The sequence below is a fragment of the Wolffia australiana genome, chromosome 6 (genome assembly GCF_029677425.1).
Source record: "Wolffia australiana isolate 7733 chromosome 6, ASM2967742v1".
Lineage (NCBI taxonomy): Eukaryota > Viridiplantae > Streptophyta > Magnoliopsida > Alismatales > Araceae > Wolffia > Wolffia australiana.
In genome coordinates, this window is record NC_135840.1 from 4,929,277 (window position 1) to 4,953,828 (window position 24,552).

General features: G+C 44.4%; 1 protein-coding gene across 3 annotated transcripts in view; it reads right to left on the bottom strand.

Annotated features, from left to right (window-relative positions):
• Nucleotides 1-21,105, bottom strand: part of LOC144705021 (ARM repeat superfamily protein) — a 56,941-nt gene extending 35,836 nt beyond the window's left edge. For all 3 annotated transcript variants that reach the window (XR_013581936.1, XR_013581937.1, XM_078577621.1), the window contains exons 1-6: nucleotides 20,581-21,105; nucleotides 19,781-19,879; nucleotides 19,374-19,598; nucleotides 19,136-19,255; nucleotides 10,916-10,993; nucleotides 10,778-10,837 (exon numbers count right to left, since the gene is read on the bottom strand). Coding sequence is in view for 1 of the 3 variants with exons in the window: in XM_078577621.1 (XP_078433747.1) it covers nucleotides 10,778-10,837; nucleotides 10,916-10,993; nucleotides 19,136-19,255; nucleotides 19,374-19,598; nucleotides 19,781-19,879; nucleotides 20,581-20,889 (891 nt within the window). In the remaining 2 variants the exon portion in view is untranslated. The remainder of the gene's footprint in view (nucleotides 1-10,777; nucleotides 10,838-10,915; nucleotides 10,994-19,135; nucleotides 19,256-19,373; nucleotides 19,599-19,780; nucleotides 19,880-20,580) is intronic.
• Between the last annotated feature and the right edge of the window lie 3,447 nt (nucleotides 21,106-24,552).

Below are 24,552 nucleotides of genomic sequence, written 5' to 3' on the forward strand. Positions count from 1 at the left end.
AGTAAGCATTTGTACAAGCTAGTATTCTTATTTTGTAAATTGGTTCACAATCTCCCAAAAAATAAATTTTCCACTCCATTGCCCACCTTCTACCAAAGACAACATGAATTGTACCAAACTAGAGTCCCAAGGGAACTTAGAGTCCCATCGTTCCTAGAAAATAATATAAAGACAATGAAAGATAAATATTGCCCATTTCATTGCCAATAGCAGCACAAGGTTGTGTGAGAAACAATGTCCAGATTGCTCACGGTCGAGCTTCCTCAGCAGAGATTCGTCGGCTAGGGTTTTGGAGAGAAAAAGTCTTACTCAATTAATTCATTCCCATAGTCTTATGGGTACACGGTGGGCCCCACTTACTGGACCTAAGACACTTATACATAGAAAGTACTTAAAAAGGAAATACAAATAAGATAAAAGGAACATAAAGAAAATATATTAGCTTGACGAGATCCCTTGCTGACACCCCCGCTCAAGCTGGTGAACAGATGCTTCTGATCCCAAGCTTGCTCCGTATACGATCAAACAGTGCTCTTGTCAGTCCTTTGGTGAAGACGTCTGCAACTTGATTCGCAGATCTGACTTGTTTAATCAGAACAAGACCCTGGTAGATCTTCTCCCTGATCCAATGCTTGTTTAGCTCAATGTGCTTTGTTCTATCATGTAGAACAGGGTTGTGGGCAATATCAATTGCTGCTTTACTGTCACAATACAAAACAGTAGATTCCTTTTGCTCCAGCCCAAGTTCAGTAAGAATGTTTCCAATCCACAATGTCTCACAGATACCTTTCACCAATGCTCTATATTCTGCTTCAGCTCTGGATAATGAAATTTCCTGTTGCTTCTTACTCCTCCAGGTTATCAAATTTCCTCCCAGAAATGAGCAATAGCCTGATGTTGACCTCCTGTCTATCAGTGATCCTCCCCAGTCAGCATCTGTGTATACTTCAGTATCTGCTCCTCCATGACGTTGATATAAAATTCCATGGCCTGCTGACCCCTTCAAATACGCCACTACTTTATAAGCGGCTTCTAAGTGAGATTTCTTGGGATTGTCCATAAATCTACTCAATAGCCCAACTGCGAATGCTATATCAGGTCGGGTATGATTGAGATAGATCAATTTTCCAATCAGTCTTTGGTATTGCCCTTTGTCCACAGACGATTCTTCTTCACATAATCCCAATTTCACATTGGAATCAATGGGTACATAAGATGGCTTACATCCCCCCATTCTGGTCTCTTTTAGAAGATCAAGAATACACTTATGTTGTGATATAAATATCCCATTTGGAGAATACACCACCTCAATTCCAAGTAAATATCTCAGTCTTCCGAGTGCTTTTATTTCAAAGAGTTCTGATAGTTTGCCACTTAAGGCTCTATTCTCAACTTCATCGTCCCCTGTGATAATTATATCATCCACATAAACAAGTAATATTGAGATTTCTTGTGACGTGGAGCGTTTCACAAACAGTGTGTGATCACCGTTGCTCTGTTTGTATCCCATATTGATCAAGCTGCATGAGAATTTGCCGAACCAAGCTCTTGGGGACTGTTTAAGTCCATACAAGGCTTTCTTCAACTTGCATACCTTTTTCCCTGATTCTCATATAATATCCAGGTGGTAGCTGCATATAAATCTCCTCATTCAAATCACCATGGAGAAATGCATTCTTTACATCATACTGCCATAACCCCCAATTAAAATTAGCTGCCAATGCAATAAGAATACGTACCGTATTGAGTTTAGCGACTGGTGCAAAGGTCTCTCCGTAGTCTATTCCATAGGCGTGTGTGTACCCCTTGGTGACAAGTCTTGCTTTATATCTCTCTAGGGTCCCATCAGCTTGATATTTCACAGTGAATACCCATCTACAACCCACAGGACGTTTACCAAGTGGGGCATCAACAATATCCCAGGTGTTATTTCTTATTAGTGCTTCCATCTCAATATCCATAGCCTTCTTCCAGTTCCGCTCTTTAAGTGCTTCATCATGAGTTCTTGGAATAGACACGGAATTAAGAGCTGTAATAAAAGATTTATACGCACATCCCAAATGTTGATAGCTTACCACATTGGAAAGTGGATATTGGTTCTTCTGAGTACACTGCCTTTTTCCTTTCCTCAAAGCAATAGGCCATCCACTATCATCTTCTTCCACCTCAGCTGATGTATCAAGAGTGTTGATTGCTTCCCTCTCTGAGGGTTCTTCAACTTCACCCTGTCCATTCTCATCAACTTCACTTGATGACTCTTCCTGATCATATTCTGTCCTTGGGGTCTTTCATCTCCAATGTCAGCGAGGCTTGTCCAGGGCGCTAGGAGAATCACGACTCATGACTATCTCTTGAATACCAGACAGAGGTGGCTCACGGATTTCTTCATTCAGCTTCTCCTGTGCTTTGAAGAAACTCACACTTTCATGAAATGTAACATCCGCCGATATAAGCATTCTCCTTGAAGACGGATCATAACATTTATACCTTTTTTGAGTATGAGAATAACCCAGAAACACAAATTTCACAGCTCGAGGACTGAATTTATCTCTCGGATTATGAATATGTACAAACGCTGTACAGCCAAATATCCTTGGAGTCAGATCAGTCTTCAACCGAGCATGTGGATAAAATTTTATCATCAGGTTTACGGGACTTTCGTAGTCCAAAGATTTTGATGGTAATCTATTATTATACGTACGGCTGTCAGGACAGCTTCCCCCCAGAAACTCTTGGGCACTTCATAATGTAAGAGGAATGACCGAGCCATTGTAGTTACATGACCGATCCTCCTTTCTGCTACCCCGTTCTGCTGTGGAGTATACACACAGGACGATTCATGTACTACACCCTCCTGAGCAAATAGAGATGACAGGGTCTTGTTGAAAAAATCCTTGGCATTATCCGACCTTAGTCGCTTGACAGAAATATCAAATTGATTCTTCACCACACGAAAGAAATTGCCAATTACTTCAGCAACCACAGATTTGGATTTCAGTAAATAAACCCATGTTAGCCTGGTACAATCTTCTACAAATATTAGATACCATCTTGCTCCCCTTAAAGTTGTGGTTGAGGATGGCCCCCAAACATCACAATGAACGAGATAAAAAGGTTCTGTACTTTGTTCTCCTTTCCCAGGAAAGGGCACGCGCTTATGTTTAGCACATTGACACGTATTGCACAGGACATGAGAAGAATTTACTTTCTTAAAGAACACCGGAAACATGAGCTTCAAAAGTTCAAATGACGGATGTCCAAGACGATTATGCATCAGCTTAATATACTCCAACTGACTGCTACACTCCAGCTCCCGAGCATTACAGTTGGATGTATAGGCTTCCTCAACAAGGTCGTTCAGGTACACCAGCCCATTCTTCTCCTTAAAAGGTGAAGTCCTCAGGTTCTTGGCCTTGTCATAAACAAAACATCCATCAGACGCCATTATAAGAGTAATATGTAAATCTTTAACAAGTTTCTGAGGAGATATGAGCTGTGCCCGAAGTCCTGGGACATGCAAGACTTGCTTAATAATACCCAGATTAGCAATTTTAACATCGCCTATCCCAGTAACTGGCAACATCTCTCCTCCTGCAGTAAACACCCGTCTACTCTCTTCATAAGGAGCATAATTATGAAACTTCCTATAGCAGGGAGTCATATGATCCGTGGAACCTGTGTTAATAATCCAGTCTGAATAAATATTAGAGTTAGAAATTGTCTCACCCACACGGATCATAGTCTTCAGCTTGTCGAATTCCTCCTCCAATTTATCATATTCTTCCATCTGAACCGTTCTGACACCGTCTGCTTGTCCTTCCCCAGCACTTGAATCTGCTTTTTAGCATCTGTAGCATGAGCTTGGACAGGCCTGAGGTGTGGATTTAAAATCCAACAGTGTTCCCTTGTATGATTTCTCCTCTTACAATATGAGCAGTGAAGATTGGACTTATATTTGCCACCTTGACCCTTCTGACTTTGAGTATCTTCTCCTGGTTTCTTGTCATATTTGTCACTTGCACCTTCACGTCCAGATGATGCTCCCCTCGCTTGCTTCATCTTTACCTAGAATCCTGCTCCAGCTTCATCTTTCCCACCACCTGGAATTAACTTGAAGCGGCTTTCTTCATTAAGTACAATCTGAATTGTTTCTTTCAAAATTGGGTACATGTTCACGGTTGAGAATCTGACTCCGTAAACTCTCATATTCTTTGTTCAGTCCCATCAGGAATCTGAACATACGATCTTGTAGGGTTGACTGCCACTCCTCAGGATTTTTTATTGGTCTGAAATGGTCAATTGCTAGCCGTAGAGTTTGAAGTTCTTCTGCGTATTTGATACAAACCTTGATCTAGGTTCGTATCGGGAGGGGGTTGGAGGACGAGGCGAGCTAGACGTTCCCGGGGTAGGAGAGTCGAAACGGGAATGAAGAGAGAGGTCGAACAGATGGGGACAGGGATCAACCGAGGACGAGCCGCCTGATGACGCGGGGAAGGGTTGACGATCGCAGGGACGGGGATCGCCGGAGACTAGAAGGGAACCGAACGGCAAGGGTAGGGATCAGATTGGAGGGGAGCTGGCTGAAGATCCGGTGAGACGACCACGGGGGTAGGGGATCGCTGGACGGTCAAGGGGACGGGACCGAGACGAGGAGGATCGAGACAGTGAGCCAAGAGGTCGATCTTACCATAAGTCTTGACTGCCCTCCTCAATGGAGGGCTACACCTATTTATAAGGAACGTAAGCAATCTACCCTAAACATCAAATTACTAAAATGCCCCTAGTGGGCTAAATTCCTAAGATACCCTTTGGGGGTAGAGGAATCGTAACAGTATTCTGCAACTGAGATCTCACCCTGCACCAGCGTAGTTGCCTTAGTAACCAGCTCAAATATTCTCAAGGTGTGGCTCTTTCTCACATTATTCTTCTGAAGATGATCCCAAATTTTCTTCGTCGTCTTCAGATATAAATATTTCCAGAATCGATCTCCAGCCATACTGCTCAGCAACCACTGACGTACTTTTGCATCTTGACATTTCCAGGCTTTATATCTCAGGTTACTCGAGTCGACTCATGCGTAAGGTGATCATCGAGTCCCCTGCTCTCAAGAATCATCTCAACATATTCGCTCCAATCAAGTAGGTTGAAGCCATTGAATTTGACTGTCTCTGGCACAATAGGAAAGATTACCTGGTTCAAGATCTCTCGTCCAGCTTCAGTAGTCTGAACGATAACCTCCTGGTTTGCTTCTCCAGCCATATTTGAGACCCAGTCGCCTGTGTTGATAGGATCTTCTTGAGCCAAATCGACTTTATGTGGTTAGCCTCCTAAATCGGAAGTACGTATTGCTAGTGGGGCCTTGAATGGCTTTTTGCCACTCAGCTGTGGAACATTTCCACCGCAGAGATTCACCATCAGGCCGCCCACCGGGTCCTTGCGTACCTGAAGGGCTGCCCCGGAAAGGGCCTGCTCTACCCTCGCAGCACTGACCAGACAGTGAAAGTCTACACTGATGCTGACTTTGCCGGCTCCGTTGTGGATCATCGGTCTACCACGGGCTACTGCACGTTTGTTTTTGGCAGTCTCGTCAGCTGGAAAAGTAGCAAGCAGGACAAAGTCTCCCGCTCTAGCGCCGAAGCTGAGTACCGCGCACTCGCCGATGGGGCCTCTGAGGGCCAGTGGATTTACGGCATCCTTCACGATCTTCGCGTGGAGTATGCTGGCCCGATTCACTTCTTCTGCGACAACAAGTCGACGATCGCGTTGGCCAAGAACCCTGGACAACAGGGCCGCATCAAGCACATGGAGCGCAACCGCTACTTTTTCAAGGAGCGAGTTGTGAAGGATCTTTGACCTGGACTTTGTTGCATCCGCCGACCAGGCAGCGGACGCCCTTACCAAGGGACTCTCCCGCCTCTTCTTCAACGTGCCGTCTCAAGCTCGGTATGGAAGATATCCATACTTCGCTATGGGGTGTTAGTGATAGACTCTCCCTCATGGGCTAATGGGCCCTATTCTATAAGCCCATTAGCCCTATTATCCTCTCTCCCTCTTAGGGTACATATACCCTCACATGTACTCTGCTCAAGTCATGTCATTATCTTCTCCTTCTCTTCCCCAACAAAACACGTTCAACGGGTGCGCCATGTTGTTGGGTGGCGACTTCAATGTGACATTAGAGGCTAAGGATTGACCAAATGAAGCCGGAGGGAGAGACGTAGATTCGAAAGACATCCCTACAAAAAATGGGGCCTTCTGACTGCATATATACGTGAAGAAGTGCAACAGGACGAAACAGGATGTGCGTCTGGACCGGTTTCTATGCTCTGTTGAGCTCGCGGAGCGATTTCCACTAGCGGACATGAGATCACTTCGCGCCCTCTCTCTGATCATACACGTATGGGCCGGAAATGAGACAACCAGGAGACCCACCAACCCCAAGGTAGACAAATCGTGGACAAGAGGTTGGCTTCAAAGAAGAGGTGCAAGAAAAATAGCCCTCACTACCCCAACTACGATCAGAGACGGAAACGTTAGCCGCCAAATTATACGGGCTACGGCAACATTTCGTGGAGTTTCGCAAGCGAGTACACAAGCACAGAAAGAAGACAAGAAATGAGACTCTGTTCAGAATCAAACAACTAGATGATCTCTAGGATATACGTGGATCTGAAGATCACTTCCGCACTTTCTATAAGAAAGGTAGACACAATACGTGGATGTGGTGCGGAAAGGGGGCTCGGATTATGGACCCCTAACACAAGGAGGAGTTGATTTCTTCCGTTTTCGGAGGAAGAGGTTAAGGAGGCAATAAAAAGCCTCAATGGTGAAGGGGCGCCAAGCCCAGACGGATTGTCAGTTTTCTTCTATAATGTATTCTGGGAGTTGGTGAAACCAAATGTGATGGCCACGTTTGAAGAGTTCCGACAAGGGACATGCAGTATGGAAATACTAAATCGGGCATATTTAGTTCTACTCCCCAAGCAGCAAGACGCGGAACGAATCAAGGACTTCAGACCAATTTCCTTGTCTAACTACATATACCTTACCATTGCAAAGGTACTGGCAAACAGATTGAGAGAGATGATTGGGGAACTTGTGGGACTCTCCCAATCAGCTTTCATACCGGGCTGATTACTGGTCGATAACGCCGTAGCAGTAGGCGACCTAGCGACATGGAAACGAGACGGAACTAAAGATCTCATGTGGAAGGTTGATTTTGCCAAGGCATATGACACGCTTGACTGGGGATTCTTTTGGGCGTCAATGAAAAGGAGGGGCTTCCCTAAAGAATGGGTCACATGGATGAAAAGATGCATCACAACATATTCCTTCTCAGTGTCGGTGAATGGAAGGCTGGGAGGCGGGCATATACAGCCGCAAAGGGGGGTGAGGCAAGGGTGCCTGCTTGCACCCCTATTGTTTGTGCTAGCGGTTGACGCACTTGCCAGATGCACTAATCCAGTATGTACACATGGTCTTCTGAAGGGTTATCAAAACGCTAATGTCCCTAGGGGTATCCTGTTATTGCAGTATGCGGACGACACTACCTTTTTTGTAGAAGTCTCTGTAGAGGAGGCAAAATACATGTCCACATTACTTGACCTATTCGCGGACTTCTCCGGCCTAAACATCAATCAGGTTGTCTGCATTTGTGAGTTGTGGCCTATCCTTAGAGGAGGAGGCTCAATGTGCAGAAGCGTTGGGAACACCGATTGGTGGCCTCCCTATGAGATATCTGGGTCTGCCGTTAACTAGAGGGCGGATGACTAAGGCGGATTGGCTGCCGATGATAGAGAAAGTCGAGAGGCGGTTGGAAGGATGGCAAGCCAAAGTGTTGTCCGGTGGCGGTAGGTTGGTGCTATTGAGGGCAGACCTGTCAGCAATCCCTATATTCTATCTCTATGTATTCAAGATGCCAATTGGAATCGGCCAGAGACTCGAAGGCTTGATGAGATGCTTCCTCTGGAAAAGCAATGGTACAGATCAGAGTCGAGGGCTCGCACTGGTTGCATGGGATACCTTATGCAGGCCCACCAAACATGACGGGCTAGGAGTATTGCATATCCAAAGCATGAATACGGCATTACTAGCAAAGTGGGTGACTAGGATTATGCAACCAAGCAATGACCTCACCCTATGGATCTTAAGAGACAAGTATGATCGGGGATTGAACTGGGATAAGAAAAGAGCCCCAATCAAGGGGGCGTCAGCATTCTGGCAAGGCCTCAGACAAATCTTGCCCAAGGTCCGGAAGTTCTACTCTGTCCGAATAGGCGATGGCTCTCTCTGTAAATATTGGACAGACCCTTGGTCATCACGCGGCCCGTTGCGAGAAGCATTCCCTCGGCTTATTTTGTACACGCGCAATGCCCCAAGGCTACAACAGGTGAATGTTGGGACGGTACCTGGAATCCGAGGGTTGAAGATACCTTGTCAGACCAACGACTAACTGATTTCTTGGGCTTGCAACAAGCTCTAAATCAGATCCGCCCTACCCTGGGGGAATTAGATGGTTGGGATTGGACAAGAGCTCCTTTCTCAGTGGGGAAAGCCTATGCACGGATCCGACATGGCAACGAGGAAGACAAAAATATGATCCAAGCGTGTCGAGCCATCTGGCATCTTAAAGTTCCGCTTAAGGCCAAGACTTTTGGGTGGCTCTTGCTCCGAAGAGACTGATGACCCCCGACTTTCTCTAGAGGATGTATCCAGATGCCCCGACGATATGCGTGTTGTGCACGAGAGATGACGAAGATTGTAAGCATTTATTTTTTGGATGCCCTTTTGCACGCACAGTTTTGGCCACCCAAGCACAGTGGGCTGTGAACACGTCATCAGAGGAGGCCTTTTGGGAGTCCATGCAGAGGACCGGTCCCAGACATAGAGAAGTGGGAGGCCGAGCGCTGACAGTGCTCTGGGGAATCTGGCTACACAGAAATGAGGTGATCTTCCGAGGGGGGAAGACCTCTACAGACAGAAGAGGGAAATGAGGTGCTCTATTGTGCCCATGAGATAGAAGGTCTCATAGCATCATGGTTTCCCTCATGATGGGGATGAAGAGGGAAGAGGGTAATATATACATGTAATAGAGTCCTTGGGCTTGATCCATGTACTTGTCAGGTGGTTACCGATTTGTTTGGGTGATCGTCTCTTATGTTTTCAAAAAGAAAAAGTAGATAGGGGCAATGGATTGCTATGCGCATTAGATGAGAGAGAACTCGATACGCTCTTTTCAATAACATATCGCAAGAGGCTCAAGAGGAATGCTGCCACATGGACATACATGCAAATAAACCCGCATGAGTGGGGGAACCTATAAATAATGCCCTGGCGAGAGAAGAAAGGGGTCATGTCATTTTCAATAAGTCGTAGGAGGTGGCCCAACATTACCAAAAGACTGGAGCAGTGGGTGCAGTCACTGTCAGGAGGAAAATCTCAATTCTATCTTGTTTCTTGCCTACATGCATGACTCTAAATCGCATTGCCTACATGCATGAACTTCAGGTCCATTGGTTTTTTTTTTGGAATGATAAAAGGCGGACTCCCGAAAAGATCAATGACCACCCAATGTATACATGACTCAAGCCCTAAGGCTCAATTACAAAAGTAATTAACTTCGTCCCCCTCCAATCCCGACTCTGGGGAACCATGCCTCCATGAGACCCTCCACCTCATGGATTATCCTGTCCGTAGAGGCTGCTCCACCTCGAAATATCACTTCATTCCAGTGGCGCCAAATTTCCCAAAGCACTGTCATCGCTTTGGCCCCCCCTTCATTTCGACTGGCACCAAGTCTCTGCATTGACTCCCAAAAGGCCTCTTTTGAGGTCGTGCTCACCAACGCCTGAGCTCGTGTGGCCCATATCATACGAGCAAAAAGGCATCCAAAAATAGATGGTTGTAGTCCTCTTCTCCTCCTGTGCATAATACACATTCCGTTGGTGCATCAAGGAACATTTTTCTTCGGGTCCATTGATGATGTTCAGTTATGAGATATGGACTTTATTTTTTTCCTATGGCTCCTAGAGTTGCTGTTTTCTTGCATTTTGCAGGCCTTTTTTTTGAAAGCGGTAACCACCCATAGGTGCATGTGAAGAGCCCTAAAGCTCTACTCATACATAGTCAACAACTACCCTATCTGTTTACACCTCGAGGGAACCATGACGCCATGAGGTCCTCGACCTCGTGGATGAGCCCATCCTTGGACACCTTGCATCCCTAAATATTGCCTCACTATGGTGTAGGCATATTGCCCAGAGCACTGTCATCGCTCCGCCCTCCTCTTCCCTCATCCTAGGGCCACCTCCCAAAAGACCACCTCTGATGTCGTGTTCACCATCAGCTGTGCTTGGGTAGTCATAATCAAGGGGGCAAAGGGGCAATCGAAGAATAAATGGTTGCAGTTTCCGTTGCCTCTTGAGCATAAAGTGTGTGCCGCCGATGTATCTGGATACATCCTCTTGCGAAAGACGTGGGTCACCAGTCTCTTATGTAGTAAGAGCCATCCAAAGATCTTAACCTTTAGCGGAACCTTTAGGTGCCATATGGCCGGACATGCCTGGGTAGTTGATTAGTCAGCCTAATTTCCCTGATGGATCCTCGCATTTTACAGGCCTTTAACATTGGGTTTCTCCATTACACGCCTGATAATTTCCGTGGTATATAAATCTGGTGTTACAACTCTAATTTGGTGTTATATAATGGATATTTTCTCTTTGGAAAAAAAACAGAGACAATTCATAACATTGGAGAGGAATGGGGCCTAAGATGTTACCTCATAACGATTGACAAGCTCGACTAGAACTTCAATTGCCACATCAAATGATGGCGTGACCTGTTTCAAGTGTCCATTTTAAAAGCTATCCAGATTTAGCAAAGACTTACAGTGGTTTAAAAATTTGAGGAGCCATACCTGAAGAGAGTTGAAAATAAATTCTAAGAGTGGATGATGTGGTCCTAGAGGAACCTCTAAGAAGCAACCAGCTCGAACCTGTCACAAACACAAAATAATGTAAACTAGGCTATCTTGATTGCTGTCCTATTCATCAGACTTCTGATCGTATTCCTAACTTTGTTGAAATTTTAACAGTTTTTAGCATCATCATTCGTTGAGGATATAATATTATGAGGGAGGGCATATCATGACAACAAAACTAGCTTGATTGGGCTGGATTCCCACTGGCGATGCCAAAAAAATATAATAATTGTAAAATAGATGATGCTTAGTAAATATGACAACAAAAATGAGACCATTCGAGTTTTATTTCTAAGTTAGAAAATTTTACCTCATTATTTTAGAAGTGAACTTCCAACTAAATTATGCGAGCATGAACGGCCTCAAGAAGGGAAGATGTTTTTTTTTGAAAGAGAGAGGAAAGATAACCTGAAAGCGGTGATCAACCTGAAATTCATAGTATACATGAATGTGCATTACACGACCAACATGGTCCTCTCCAATCAACTCTCCCTCCAGAACCAGTAAGTAATGAGACTCTCCGCATCATGTAAGATTGTTGGAAAAAACAGACGAGATCCCACTTCCTTCTCTGTTGATGCTCCTCTCTCTGTTGGGCACAGAGAATACCTGGCGGCTAGGGTTTGAATAAACAAAACAAGGCGCACATTCCTTTCTTCCACGCTGGATTTAATACCACCCAGTTACATAGTTCATGGGGCCCACATACTTAAGTTACGTGGGCCACTAAACACAGGTATGGGCCACTTATAAGACGTGGCCCATTTACATTACTTATAAAGGGAAAAATAAAAGGAAATAAGAACTGCAACTAAGATAGATAGCTCTAACCAACACCCCCCCCCCAAGTTGGGTATGGATGTTAATCATGCTCAACTTGACGACCAATGGCTGGAATCGTGGTGCCGGTAGCCCTTTAGTGAAGATCTCCGCAGTCTGAGCAGCAGATCCCACAAACTCTGGATTGATAACTCCAGCCTCAATTTTTTCTTTTACAAAGTGTCGATTCAGGCGAATGTGTTTGGTTCAATCATGTTGAATCAGATTTTGGGCAATGGCTATAGCTGATTTATTGTCACTATTGGGAAATAGGTGGTGTGGCCTATTAGGTCCACTAGACCTTAGCCCACTAAGGGTTCCCTCTCTTAATCCCACATTGATAAATCTCTAATACTCTCTCTCAGCCCTATATAAGGGCATGTATCCCTTCTTTTCTAAGCAACAAAGTTCTATCTATATTATCTTCTTCAACATGGTATCAGAGCCTAGGTCAATGACCAAGGGCATCTTCCGCATTGGCGTCCAGGGCGGCGGAGGTTTTTTCCCTCTGCCGCCCTGCATCTTCCGTCCGCGAATCATCTCCGTCGATCTCCTGCGTGTGCTCTGCATCCCTCGAGCGATCTCTGTCCCACGGTGCTCCCAGGTTAGGACTCCTCCTCCCCCTCGTCGCCTCACCTCCTCTCCACCCTAGTCTCAATCCCGGCTTCCTCGTCAGGATTCGCCTTCGCGTCCTCATCCGTCCCTTCTACCTTCTCTTCATACTCGTTCTCGGTGTCCTCCTTCTCCTTGCCGTCCTTGTCCCTCTTCTTGGCGTCTTCTGGCCAGCCTTCGTCGCCGTTTATGTTCTCTTTCAGCTCGTCTATCCTCTCCGGTGGTCTCCGGCGGTCTCCAACCGCCTTGGCCGCCTTCAGCCCCCTTGTCGGCCGCCCTCGCATTCTCACAACCCTAGCACATTTCCGGCCGTCACCAGCCGTCTCCGGCTCGTCTCCGGCTGTCACCGCTCATCTCCGACCGTCACCGCTCGTCTCCGACTGTCACCGGCCGTCTCCGGCTGTCTCCAGCCGTCTCCGGCCTTCTCCGGCCTTCTCGGGCCTTCTCGGGCCGGCCGTCACCGGCCGTCTCCGGCCGTCACCAGCCGTCTCCAGACGTCTTCGGCCATCACCGGCTACCTCGGCAGCCTCCGGCGGCCTCGGTCACCTCCGGCCACAACCGACTGCCTCGGCTGCCTCGGCAGCCTCTGTCGGCCTCGTCGCCTCGGTTTCCACCGGCTACCTTGCCTTCGGCCGCCTCCTACGCCTACGGCAGCCTCAGTCGCCTCAGCAGCCTTGGATGCCTCCGGCTGCCTCCTGGTGCCCCCACCGCCTCGGCCATCTTCTCTTTTTCAACCGTCTTCAGCCTCCAGCCGTCCTCTGCCATCTTTCCGGCCATCCTGCTCCACGCTCTACACCGCCTACTAATACATCACAATCTGGGCATGGATGACGAGCATCCACGCTCCAGCTTGCGGGGGAGTATTGGGAAATAGGTGGTGTGGCCTATTAGGTCCACTAGACCTTAGCCCACTAAGGGTTCCCTCTCTTAATCCCACATTGATAAATCTCTAATACTCTCTCTCAGCCCTATATAAGGGCATGTATCCCTTCTTTTCTAAGCAACAAAGTTCTATCTATATTATCTTCTTCAACAGTCACAATAAAAAGTGATACTCCTTTTTGAATGAAGACTAAGTTCTTCAAGAATCTCTTGGATCCACAAAGCTTCACATACTCCATGTACCATAGCTCTATATTCTGCTTCCGCACTAGAGAGAGACACAGTATCCTGTTTCTTACTTCTCCAGGTCACCAAGCTCCCTCCAATAAATGCACAATACCCTTTAGTTGATCTGCTGTCAACAACTGAGCCAGCAAAATCTGCATCTGAGTACACCTCAAGTGTCAACCCTCCAGCTCTTGACAACAGTATACCCTGACCTACTGTGCCTTTTAGATAAGACAATACAAGACGCGCTGCTTGCATATGAATTTCATGAGGGTCATTCATGAATTGACTCAACTGGTTCACTGCACATGCAATGTTTGGACGGGTGTGATTCAAATAGATCAATTTGCCAACTAGCCTCTGAAAGGACTCTTTGTTGACTTGTGCACTGTTCTCTCCAAGATCCAGCTTTGATGTCAACTGGTGTCCCCGCTAGTTTTGAGGAAATCATCTTTGTTTCCTCCAACAAGTCCAATATATATTTGTGTTGTGACAAGAATATCCCCTCATGTGAATATGCCACTTCAATTCCCAGAAAGTATCTTAACTTTCCCAAGTTCTTGATGTCAAATTGTTTGGCCAAATTCTGACTCCATGTATGAATTCCATCTTCATCATCTCCTGTAATAATAATGTCGTCCACATAGACAATCAAGATTGTCCGTCGACCATCAGAACTGAATTGAAAAAACATAGTATGATCTTCATTGCTCTGTCTGTAACCAAGTGCCTTTAATGCCCGAGCAAGTTTCCCAAACCAGGTTCTAAGAGATTGCTTGAGCCCATACAATGCCTTCCTTAGCTTGCATGCAACGTTCACTTGATTAGTTAACTTATAGCCAGGTGGAATGGACATATACACATCCTCTTCTAATTCTCCATGTAGTAAGGCATTTCTGACATCATATTGATATAGACTCCAACCCAGCTTAGATGCCAAAGCAATTAATATTCACACAGTATTGAAATTTGCAACCGGAGCAAATGTTTCAAAGTAGTCAATTCATTGGGACTGAGTGTAACCTTTGGCCACCAGTCTAGCCTTATATCTGTCAAGTGTTCCATCTGCCTTGTACTTTGTAGTGTACACCCATCGACAGCCCAGTGGTCTCATACCTGGTGGTAGTTCCACTAATTCCCAAGTTTGATTGCGTCTAAGAGCTTCCATTTCTTCATCCATCGCCGTCTTCCACTCAACACGTTGTAAAGCTTCTTCCACAGTCTTTGGCACCTGTGTACCCACTAACGAACTCACAAAACTTTTTATCCTGGGCTCAATTTTTCATAAGAAATGTAATTTGCCAGTGAGTACCTGTCATCGATCCTGCAACTTCTCATTCCCTTGCTTAAAGCAATTGGCCATCCCAAATCATCTTTACCTCTCTCTACAGCCTGCGCCCTTTCCACAGTTATCAACTGATACACTCTTGATAATGCAACTTCGAACTGAATCAAGAATTGTATCGAAAATTCCAAGAATGTTCACAGAGAAGAAAATACAGATGAGAATGAAGTAATGCAGGTGGCAGATCTTGACGACTCTCTGGACGCGAGAGTTCCGTCACGATCTCGGGCGGCGACTCCCTCCTTGGACGAAGCTCCTCCCTCTTGGCGGCAGAAGAACCTCTGCCTCCCCTCTCAACTCCTGAGAGCTGACTTGGGTTACAAGAAAAGATGGTTAGCCATAACCTGTCCGCCTTTATTTATAAGGGCATAGCCGACGCCCTTCCCTTTCCAACCCTCTGGTTAGTAGGACTGGTCAACGGGCCTTTGACCCGATCTAGCCTTCCTTCTTTGGTATTTCTTGTAATAGCGCTTATCATCAACTCATCCTCCACAGCTGGCGGCATCTCTTCCTGATGTATCGGGACACTTTGTTCTCCTGGATTCTGCCGTGAAGTCTGCTCCCCACGAGACGATTCCTCTTCACTCCTTGGTTGACCTTGAAGATCTCCCTGTAATGGTTCTATGTCCAGATGTTTGTCTCTGGGTATCACAAGGAATTGAAGACTAGATTCTAACCTTCTGGAATGTTCAGACTCCATTTCTTCTTCTTTTGAATAGAACATATCTCCTTCACTGAATGTGACATCAGAAGAAACATAAAACCTCAGAGTTACTGGATGATACCAGATATACCCCTTTTGAGTACTGGAATACCCCACAAACACACACTTCCGCGCTCTAGGGTCAAGCTTGCCCGTTGACCTACCATGGACATGTATGTAGGCTGTACACCCAAAGAGCCTCAGTGGAAGATCTGTGTTCAGTCCAGTACTTGGGAAGAAATGCGTCAACAACGCTCTCAGACAACGAAGACCAGTAGTCTTGGCTGGAATTCGATTTATAAGATAGACTGCAGATCGAACTGCTTCTCCCCAATAATATTTCGGCATATTTGCATGAAACAACAGTGACCTAGAGGAGGAGAGAATGTGCCCAATTTTCCTCTCCGCCAGTCCATTCTGATGTGGTGTATAAACACAAGATGACTCATGGACAATTCAGTGGCTTGAAAGATAGGAAATCACAGTTGAATTAAAGAACTCCTTGCCATTGTCCATCCTGAGTCGTTTGTGTTAAGATCCTAAAGAACTCGACAGATCTTAGTGATATAATGCCAAAATATGAAATAATGTAACTGGCCTCTCTGCTCTCAGATCAACAAAAACAACGATGCATTCACACACAATCAAGCTGGATTAATATCGTTCCCAATTCACAGCTCAAGTTCGATCTTGGAAGTGTAAGAGTTTCAGAATCACGATAGAAGAGACAATCAATGAAAGATAGAGACAACTCCCTGGATCAGGAGAGTTGCTGTCCGGATCGGGCAGCTCAGCGACGGAGAATCTCCTGCAACTCACGAAGACCAACTAACTGCCTCTTCTTGTCTCCTTCTCCGCTATTTATCTTCTCCCCCTTCGGCGCCCTTTCCCACGCATTCTTATTCCCAACTCGCACGTGCCAGATCAGCCCGCATGTGTGACGGAAGTAGAAGTAGCCCTCCTCCTCTTCTTAGTTTGATACGTTCTTGTAAGGGACTTATCAGTTTGACACTAGCTTCAAACTGAGTCTTAATCATTTCACAGAAGTTCAGGATAATCTGGGGAATATCTGCCTTTGACTTGAGCATATAAAGCCATGTAAATCTACTGCAATCATCAACAAATAGTATAAACCACCTACAGCCCAACAGGCTAGATATTGGGCATGGCCCCCACGCGTCACTATGAATAATTTCAAAAGGTTTCAAACACCTCACATCCAACAATTTAAAAGAAGACCATCTATGCTTAGCCAACTGGCAGGCTTCGCATGAAAGAGTACTATGATTAATTCCAGTAAACATAGTAGGAAAACAATCTTTGAGGAGATCAAAAGATGGGTGCCCCATCCTCCTATGGAGCATATAAATCTTCTCCCGCAAGCCGGACAAACTCTCCACTGAGGTGAAACACTTTGAAGCACAATCTTCCAACACCAGCAGTCCCCTCTCCCGTCTAATGGATCCAATCCTCCTCAATAACTTGTCATTCAGAAAACATAAATCATGATCAAGGACAAATCTCCATCCAGTATCAGTAACAAGTTTCTGAATTGAAAGTAAGTGTGCTTTAAGTTCTGGCACATGCAAAACTTTCTTTAAGATCCGAAGCTTGCTAAATGCAACATCGCCAATTCCGACAACCGGGAGATACCGTTCGCCAGCTGTAAGAACTCTTTTAGAAATTCCAACACTTCTATAGTTTACAAGATCAGCACGATCAGGTGTCATGTGGTCTATTGCTCCCGTGTCTAAGATCCACCGGGTGCCGTCTGTAAAAGATAAGGATGTAGTGCCACAAAAAATATAAGAATCACCTGAGCAAGTCAAGGAGATTGACTGTTGATCTTTGGGCTGCACTTGTTCTCCACCTTCTGATGAAGTAGCAACATATACATTCTTCGATGACTGCTGGTTCTTGTAAGCAAGCTTCCAACATGTCTCTTTGGTACGCCGTTTCTTTTTGCAATAGTTGCAGAACAACTTGTCTCTTGGATTAGCTCCATGCACTTGACTTGGTGCCGTCTTCAGGTTGGCATTTGGCTACATAGATTGACCTGGGGTATTACTCTTCATTGCTAGCCGAATATCCATCCTCTTAACAGCAAATACAGTCTGGGTTGATTTCTGAATATCTGAACCAACTCTTAGGCGAGTTTCTTCCTCAGCTACCATGCCAAAGGCATGATATAAGTCTGGTATCCTCTCCCGATTGAGTATTTGGCTCCTCACGTTCTCATACTCTGAATTGAGACCCATGAGAAAAGAAAAGAGCCTTTGCTTCAAGGTATACCCTCTCTCTGCTGAGTGAGGATTTTCAACTGGCCAGAAATGATCTATCTCCCTCCAAATTGCCTTTAGTCGACAAGCATACACCATGACTGAATCTTCACCCTGCTTCGCCTGTGCTGCCCTTGCATTTTAGTCATATAGCCGTCAATCATTATTTTGCTTGGCACTATTCTTCTGGATTTCCTCCCTCAATTCCTTTACTGTATTGACATATAAAAAATTCTTCCTCATCTCTGGAACCATAGTGCCAAGGATCCATTGCCTAATAAGTGCCGCCTTGGCTCGCCATATTTTCTACCCTGGCTGCCCTTTCATGACTGGTTCTTCGCTGAGATGATCCCCTAAAAATCTTCCCTCAATAAACAGTTAAATGAGCTTACTCCATTCATAAATATTGAACCCATCAAACTTAGGTTCAATATCTGGAAAAACCAGAACCCTTGACTGCAGTTCTGCTGAATGAACTTCTTCCTTCTCTTTAGCCATAACTGTGAATGTTCCACAACAAACAAGCAGAAGCAACAGGAACAAGGGGAGCCACAGACAAACCTCAGAGAGTGCAGGCATTGCAGATTACAACCTCCGTCCTACACAAGAAACTGCTCTGATACCATGTTGGAAAAAACAGACGATATCCCACTTCCTTCTCTGTTGATGCTCCTCTCTCTGTTGGGCACAGAGAATACCAGGCGGCTAGGGTTTGAATAAACAAAACAAGGTGCACATTCCTTTCTTCCACGCTGGATTTAATACCAGCCAGTTACAGAGTTCATGGGGCCCACATAAAAATAAAAGAATATGTTTTCTACAGGGAAGCAAGAAGACATCTGAAAAAGTTTGATGAGCACATTTTATTATAGAGACCAGGTTTTCCAGGTCTACAGGGAATTATCGTAGTGTGGTGATAAGATACATGTGGTTTAGGACAGCCAGACTGTAAAAAGTTTAATACAAGTAATAATGGATCATACTCGGGACAAGAATCAAGTAGCAACAAACCAATAGCATGAAGCTGTGTTTCTTATATTGCCGGACTATATTGAATGCAATAACTTCTCTGCCCGAGTAACTTAGAGGGAAGCATAACGAAGCAACAATTTTAAGATCACAGTAGACGACAATGCCGCATGAAGGAGAACATGAAGATAGACTAACGCATGTAAGATATCAACGTTCCGATAAACTTTTGAGCGAAAATAGCAACTAAAGTTTTCTAGAATTCCAAAGTAACACTAGCGGCAATTGCTTAAAAAATAATCCAACCCCTAATTCCATACCCAGCTTAGAAGACACCTCAACACTTTCCGGTTTCTGAAATGAATTTGATTATTGTCACCCAACCCACGCTCAAATTGTTGTAATAGAAAGTCTATAACTTCAGGCGTGTGAAAAAGAAGCTGAAAAGACAAAAGACAAAGTTAAGAAATTCAAAACCGACACCCTCCTTTCAAAAAAAAAAACCACCAGCCAAGAAAGAGAGAAAATTGACTGTTTTTTCTAAATTCAGCCATTTACCTCCCGAGTAAACTGAGACCGGCTGTTCAAATCGATGCTGCGGTCCACATATTGATCTTCAACTACCTCCTCCGGGAGCACAGTAAGCAACTCAAGCACTGCAACGTTTTCTTCGTCAGGGCTCTGTAATTTGTGAAGGCTTGCAAAGAGCTGATCAATGGGCTTCTTATGCTCGACTGCTCGAAGCACAAGCCCTGATAGAGCGAGACATATCTGGGTTAAGAGCTGCACAAAAAATTCAAAGGTAAGGCAAGCCCTGATCAATGTTTCAACACATGTTTTTCTTTTTCTTATTTTATTTTATACTTTACCGGAGTGTGATAAATAATTATATCACAACACACATGTCACTGTTCTCAACGAATAACATCACTCCATATTCAATAAAAGAAATGTGCTCCAAGCACCTGATATGGCCCAGTGCTAAATTTCTTCGCCGCGAGGAGAAGAGCATTGATAAGTGCATCCTTATCTCCAACCCGCAGATAATGACCCTCGCTCTGAATCTGTGAAGGCACAAACAATTCAGTCATGGCAAGAGGCAAAAAAGAGATAAACACCTATATCTCTATACGAAATAATACATCGAAAAAGGCTGAGTTTTGCCTCGTTACACAACCCAAAATCTTATAGATTTCAGGAAGAAAGCTTGTGTACGCAACACATTATTGTAGAAGTGCTGTGACTTAGCACCTAGAACTCAATGCATCGAAAAAGACTGAGTTTTGCCTCGTTACACAACCCAAAATCTTATAGATTTCAGGAAGAAAGCTTGTGTCCGAAACACATTACTGTAGAAGTGCTGTGACTTAGCACCAAGAACTCAATGAGGAATAATGCAACGAAAAAGGCAAAGTTTTACCTCGTTACACAATCCAAAAACCTCAAACTTTTCAGGAAGAAAGCTTGTGTACGCGCCACATTATTGTAGAAGTACTGTGACTTAACACCTAGAACTCAATGCGGAATAATGCAGCGAAAAACGCAAAGCCTTGGCTCATTATACAACCCAAAAATCTCAAACTTTTCAGGAAGAAAGCTCGTGTACGCGCCACATTATTGTAGAAATGCTGTGACTTAACACATACATCTCAATGCGAACTAATGTAACGAAAAAGACAAACTTTTGCCTCGTCACACAACCCAAAATTCTCAAAGACTTTCAAGAACAGAGCCATTGCACATGCCACGCCATTCCACAGATTACCTTGCGGCGAAGTATCTGAGCAGCGAAGAACTCGACCTCAAAGTCCATCTGAGCAGCGAAGTCCGCAGAAGACGGGGAAAACGGGGAAAACGGGGAGAAACCACCGGAAGGCGGGTGCCCGGGAGACGGCGGCGGAGGAGGAGACAGGAGGAGTGACGTGGCCACCTCCCAGACGGCATCGCTGGACTGGAACTGGCCCAGCCAATGATTAGCCGCCACGCGGTTGCAGGACTGCACGTCGTGGTTGAGCACGCGCACTGCCTCCGCCACCTTCGCCCTCTGCTGCTCCAACTCCGCCGCCGCGTCCATCGCTGGGATCGATCGTCGAATCAGAAGCGGAGAAGAGCAGCCATGATCGAGTTCTCCGAAGATGGCGAGGTTGTGGATGAGCGAACTTAACGGCCGGCTTCGGATTTGGGCTCGAAATCGGGGACGGAGAGCGTGGCGAGGAGATCGGACGGCTGGGGAAGGCGCAGGTGGTCGCGTGGAAGTGGGAGAGAAGGCGAGGCCTCTCGGCAATGGCGACGCAGCGATTTGGGGGCACTGCCCCCGGGGCTTTAAATACTCCTCAGCCACTGCTCCCCGTCTCGGATGACGGATGACGGATGACGAATGGCGAATGGCGGATAACGATGACAGAGGGTAAATGTATGGACGATGGAGGACGAATAAGGATGACTGATGAATGCTGCTGGATGACGAGTGACGGGGGTGAAGGATGATGGATGACGGATGATGTATGATGGATGACGATTGACGGATGAAGGATGATGTATGATGGATGACGGATGAAAGATGATGGATGATGATTTGTCACTGTTTGGGTGTGCCAAGTAGTGTTCGCCAAACCGATATCCGTCCGATATCCGGTATCGAACATCCGATATCCGGCAATAAAACCGGGACGGTACCTGATATCGGATATTGGATATCGGTCGATATACGTCTTTGAAGTTTGGACGGATACCGCTGATCTAGGAACGAGACGGATCTCGGATGCCGGATATCGATAACCGATATCCAAATATTTTTTCCGAATCCATCGCAATCCCATATGGTAGATTTCAAAAATATTTTAAGGATTAAAGTCATTCCAACAGTTTTTCAAATGAAGCCTTGTATTACATTATGCGCGCAAACGAATGCTGCATTTGACATTATTAGAGAAATGCCCCTACGACTTTATATTGTTCAAATTTTAGTAGGAGAACTATACAAAAATTAAAAATTATTCATTAAGCCTTTGGAAATGATTTATTTTGATTCTTAATTGTGCAACGTGTAACCTATATTTTTTTATGGGACCAAGGAATATCTCAAATATTTTTCTCGAAATTAGAAAAGATGCTAGAAGCTTATTTTTGTTAAATTATAGCATGTACGCGGAAGATGTTTACATATCCACCGCTAAATACCTGTTAAAATGAAGCCCTTAGAAATAATTTATTTTGATTATTAATCGTGCAACGTGTAACCTATATTTTTTATGGGGACTAAGGAATATCTAAAATATTGTTCTCGAACATAGAAAAGACAGTAGATTCTTATTTTTGTTAGAATTATAGCATGTATGTGGAAGATGTTTACATATCCACCACTAAATTCCTGATAAAATGAAGAAGTTTTTTGGGAAATGTTGAAAATTCTACAATTAATGCCCACACTTTGTTATAAATTATACAAATTATACAATTAAACATTATTTATATTGAAAATATGTATATTACTAATTTTGTTGTCTCCACATGGGTAACTGTAAATTTTTTATGTTGGAAATTTATTTATAAACGTCAAATTTTTTTAACCCCACACTATATGGTGCTTTAATGTGGTTTATATACCTAATATTTATATTAGTGGATTAAGTGCAAATTTAAAATATGTATATTACTAGTTTCGCGGTCTCCACATTGGGTAAGTGTAAATTTTTAATGTTGAAAATTTCTAGAAATTTGTAGGAAAATGTTGAAAATTTTTAACAATAGATGTAAGCGACAAAATTGACTACTTTTGTAATATTTGACCGTCAAATACGCCCTTTGCCTTAGGATTTCCCCACGGCTCCGTCAACGGTTTGTGCTTACTTGGTCATCACCTGCATAGCGAAAGAGAACAAATAAAACACAATGATTATGTAAAATATGCATATAAGGTAGTCAATGTAGGTTATGTGTACCTCGAGCAAATGCGACTACCCCATTTTTGCCATCATCGCCATCCAAATCCAGCTCCACATCAGTGTACCATCGCTTGTTGTCTGCATGCAGCCAACACTTCACAGTGATGAGTGTTTCGATGCTTATCGGCAACAAACGGGCTCTCTTGTACGTGATAATAGAGTTGTCGTCCGAGAACATGCTCTCAGCAGGAGCGCTTGTTGCACATACGGACAACAACTCCCTTGTAATGGAGGCAAGTAAGGGGAAGTGTTTCGCCCTATGCTGGCACACCAAAATAGTGGGGTGAATACTCCCTCATTAGGCACGACCTATGTTAGTATTGGTTGAACTCATCCAATGCCGACCTTGTTGACACAGGTGCCGGTTGGACTTAAGCTCACCATTAAGTTTATGATGACAAGATTTGAAATATCTCCAAAATACGTTGGCGCTCTTGTCGGCCTGCCGCTTGATCGCTTTCCTCTTACTATGCGGGTTCTTCTCACTGCACAGTAAGCATGCATAGTATCCATCACCAATGTTTTCAAAGTAGTCAATGATGACTGAACGGTCCGAACGAGGGTGACTCTGTAAGGCACGAGATGTTCCTGCGTCCATACCTTCAGGACGACTAGGTCCTGCCTAGAGCAGTCTTGGGGTAAGGCACTACCTCTAGGTGGGTTTATGGTTCTGAGAAGCATAATTTGGTTAGCAACGATTGTTTCATACATCAACGCATGTTGATGAGCTATGCTTAAAACTCTAAAGAAAATAAGAGATACAATGAAGATAATGCAATAAAGAAACTAAATAGTATAAAGAAATTGAAAAGTCTATAAAAAGCAGCGACAGCAGAGCAATTTTCTGCATTAACGTACAAGAAGAAAAGTTATGCAATGATGAGAAGATAATATAGGAACATATAATAGATGAGCAGAGGGGATGAGGGAAGAAGAAGAGAATTGGAAAAATGACAGAGGAGAAGAAATAAGTGAATAAAAAATCAACAGCAGCACGGCAAATTTCTGGAAAAACTGAGAATTGAAAAGTGAAGAAACCATGAGAAGAGAGTAGGAGTGAAGAGAATTAAAAATTTCTTCTGACATCTTTTGTTGTTTCTCCTGCCAAGGAAGAGTTGAGACATCTTTTTTTTTTTTGCTTGTATATTCTTCTATGAAAGATAAATCTCTACATATTCTTCTGTGAATTTTTGTTTCCAACAAAGTAGCAAGCAAGAAAGAAGCAAGGAGTTATGTGAAATGATCATTATTTTTGTAGGGAGATTTTTCTTTTTTAAAAAAAAGAGGGGAGCCGCAAATAAACTACATAAATGAAATAATAAATGTAGATTCTAAAGGCTGGATTGAAACTGCACTTTTAAAGGAAATGATATATTACTGCCAATTTTTTTAAAGGGTGAGAGAGACAAAGAGAGAAAGAGTAAGAGACAGAAAGGAAGAAAGAAGAAGAGAGAAAGAGTAAGAGATAGATAGTTAAACAGACGAAGAGAGAGTAAGGGAGACTTAGTAATTGAGTGACTGAGAAATATAGAAAGAGAGAGAGAGAGCAAGAGGGAGGGACTGAAATACGTAGAGAGAGACTGAGGGAGAATGAGAGAGACAAAGAGTGAAAGAGTGAAAGAGTGAGATAATGAGAGAAACAAAGAGAGAAAGAGTCACAGAGTAAGAGAGAATGAGAGAGACAAAGACAGAAAGAGTCACAGAGTAAGAGAGAATGAGAGAGACAAAGAGAGAAAGAGTAAGTGAGAGGGTGAGAGAGACAAAGAGAGAAAGGGTAAGAGAGAAAGGAAAAA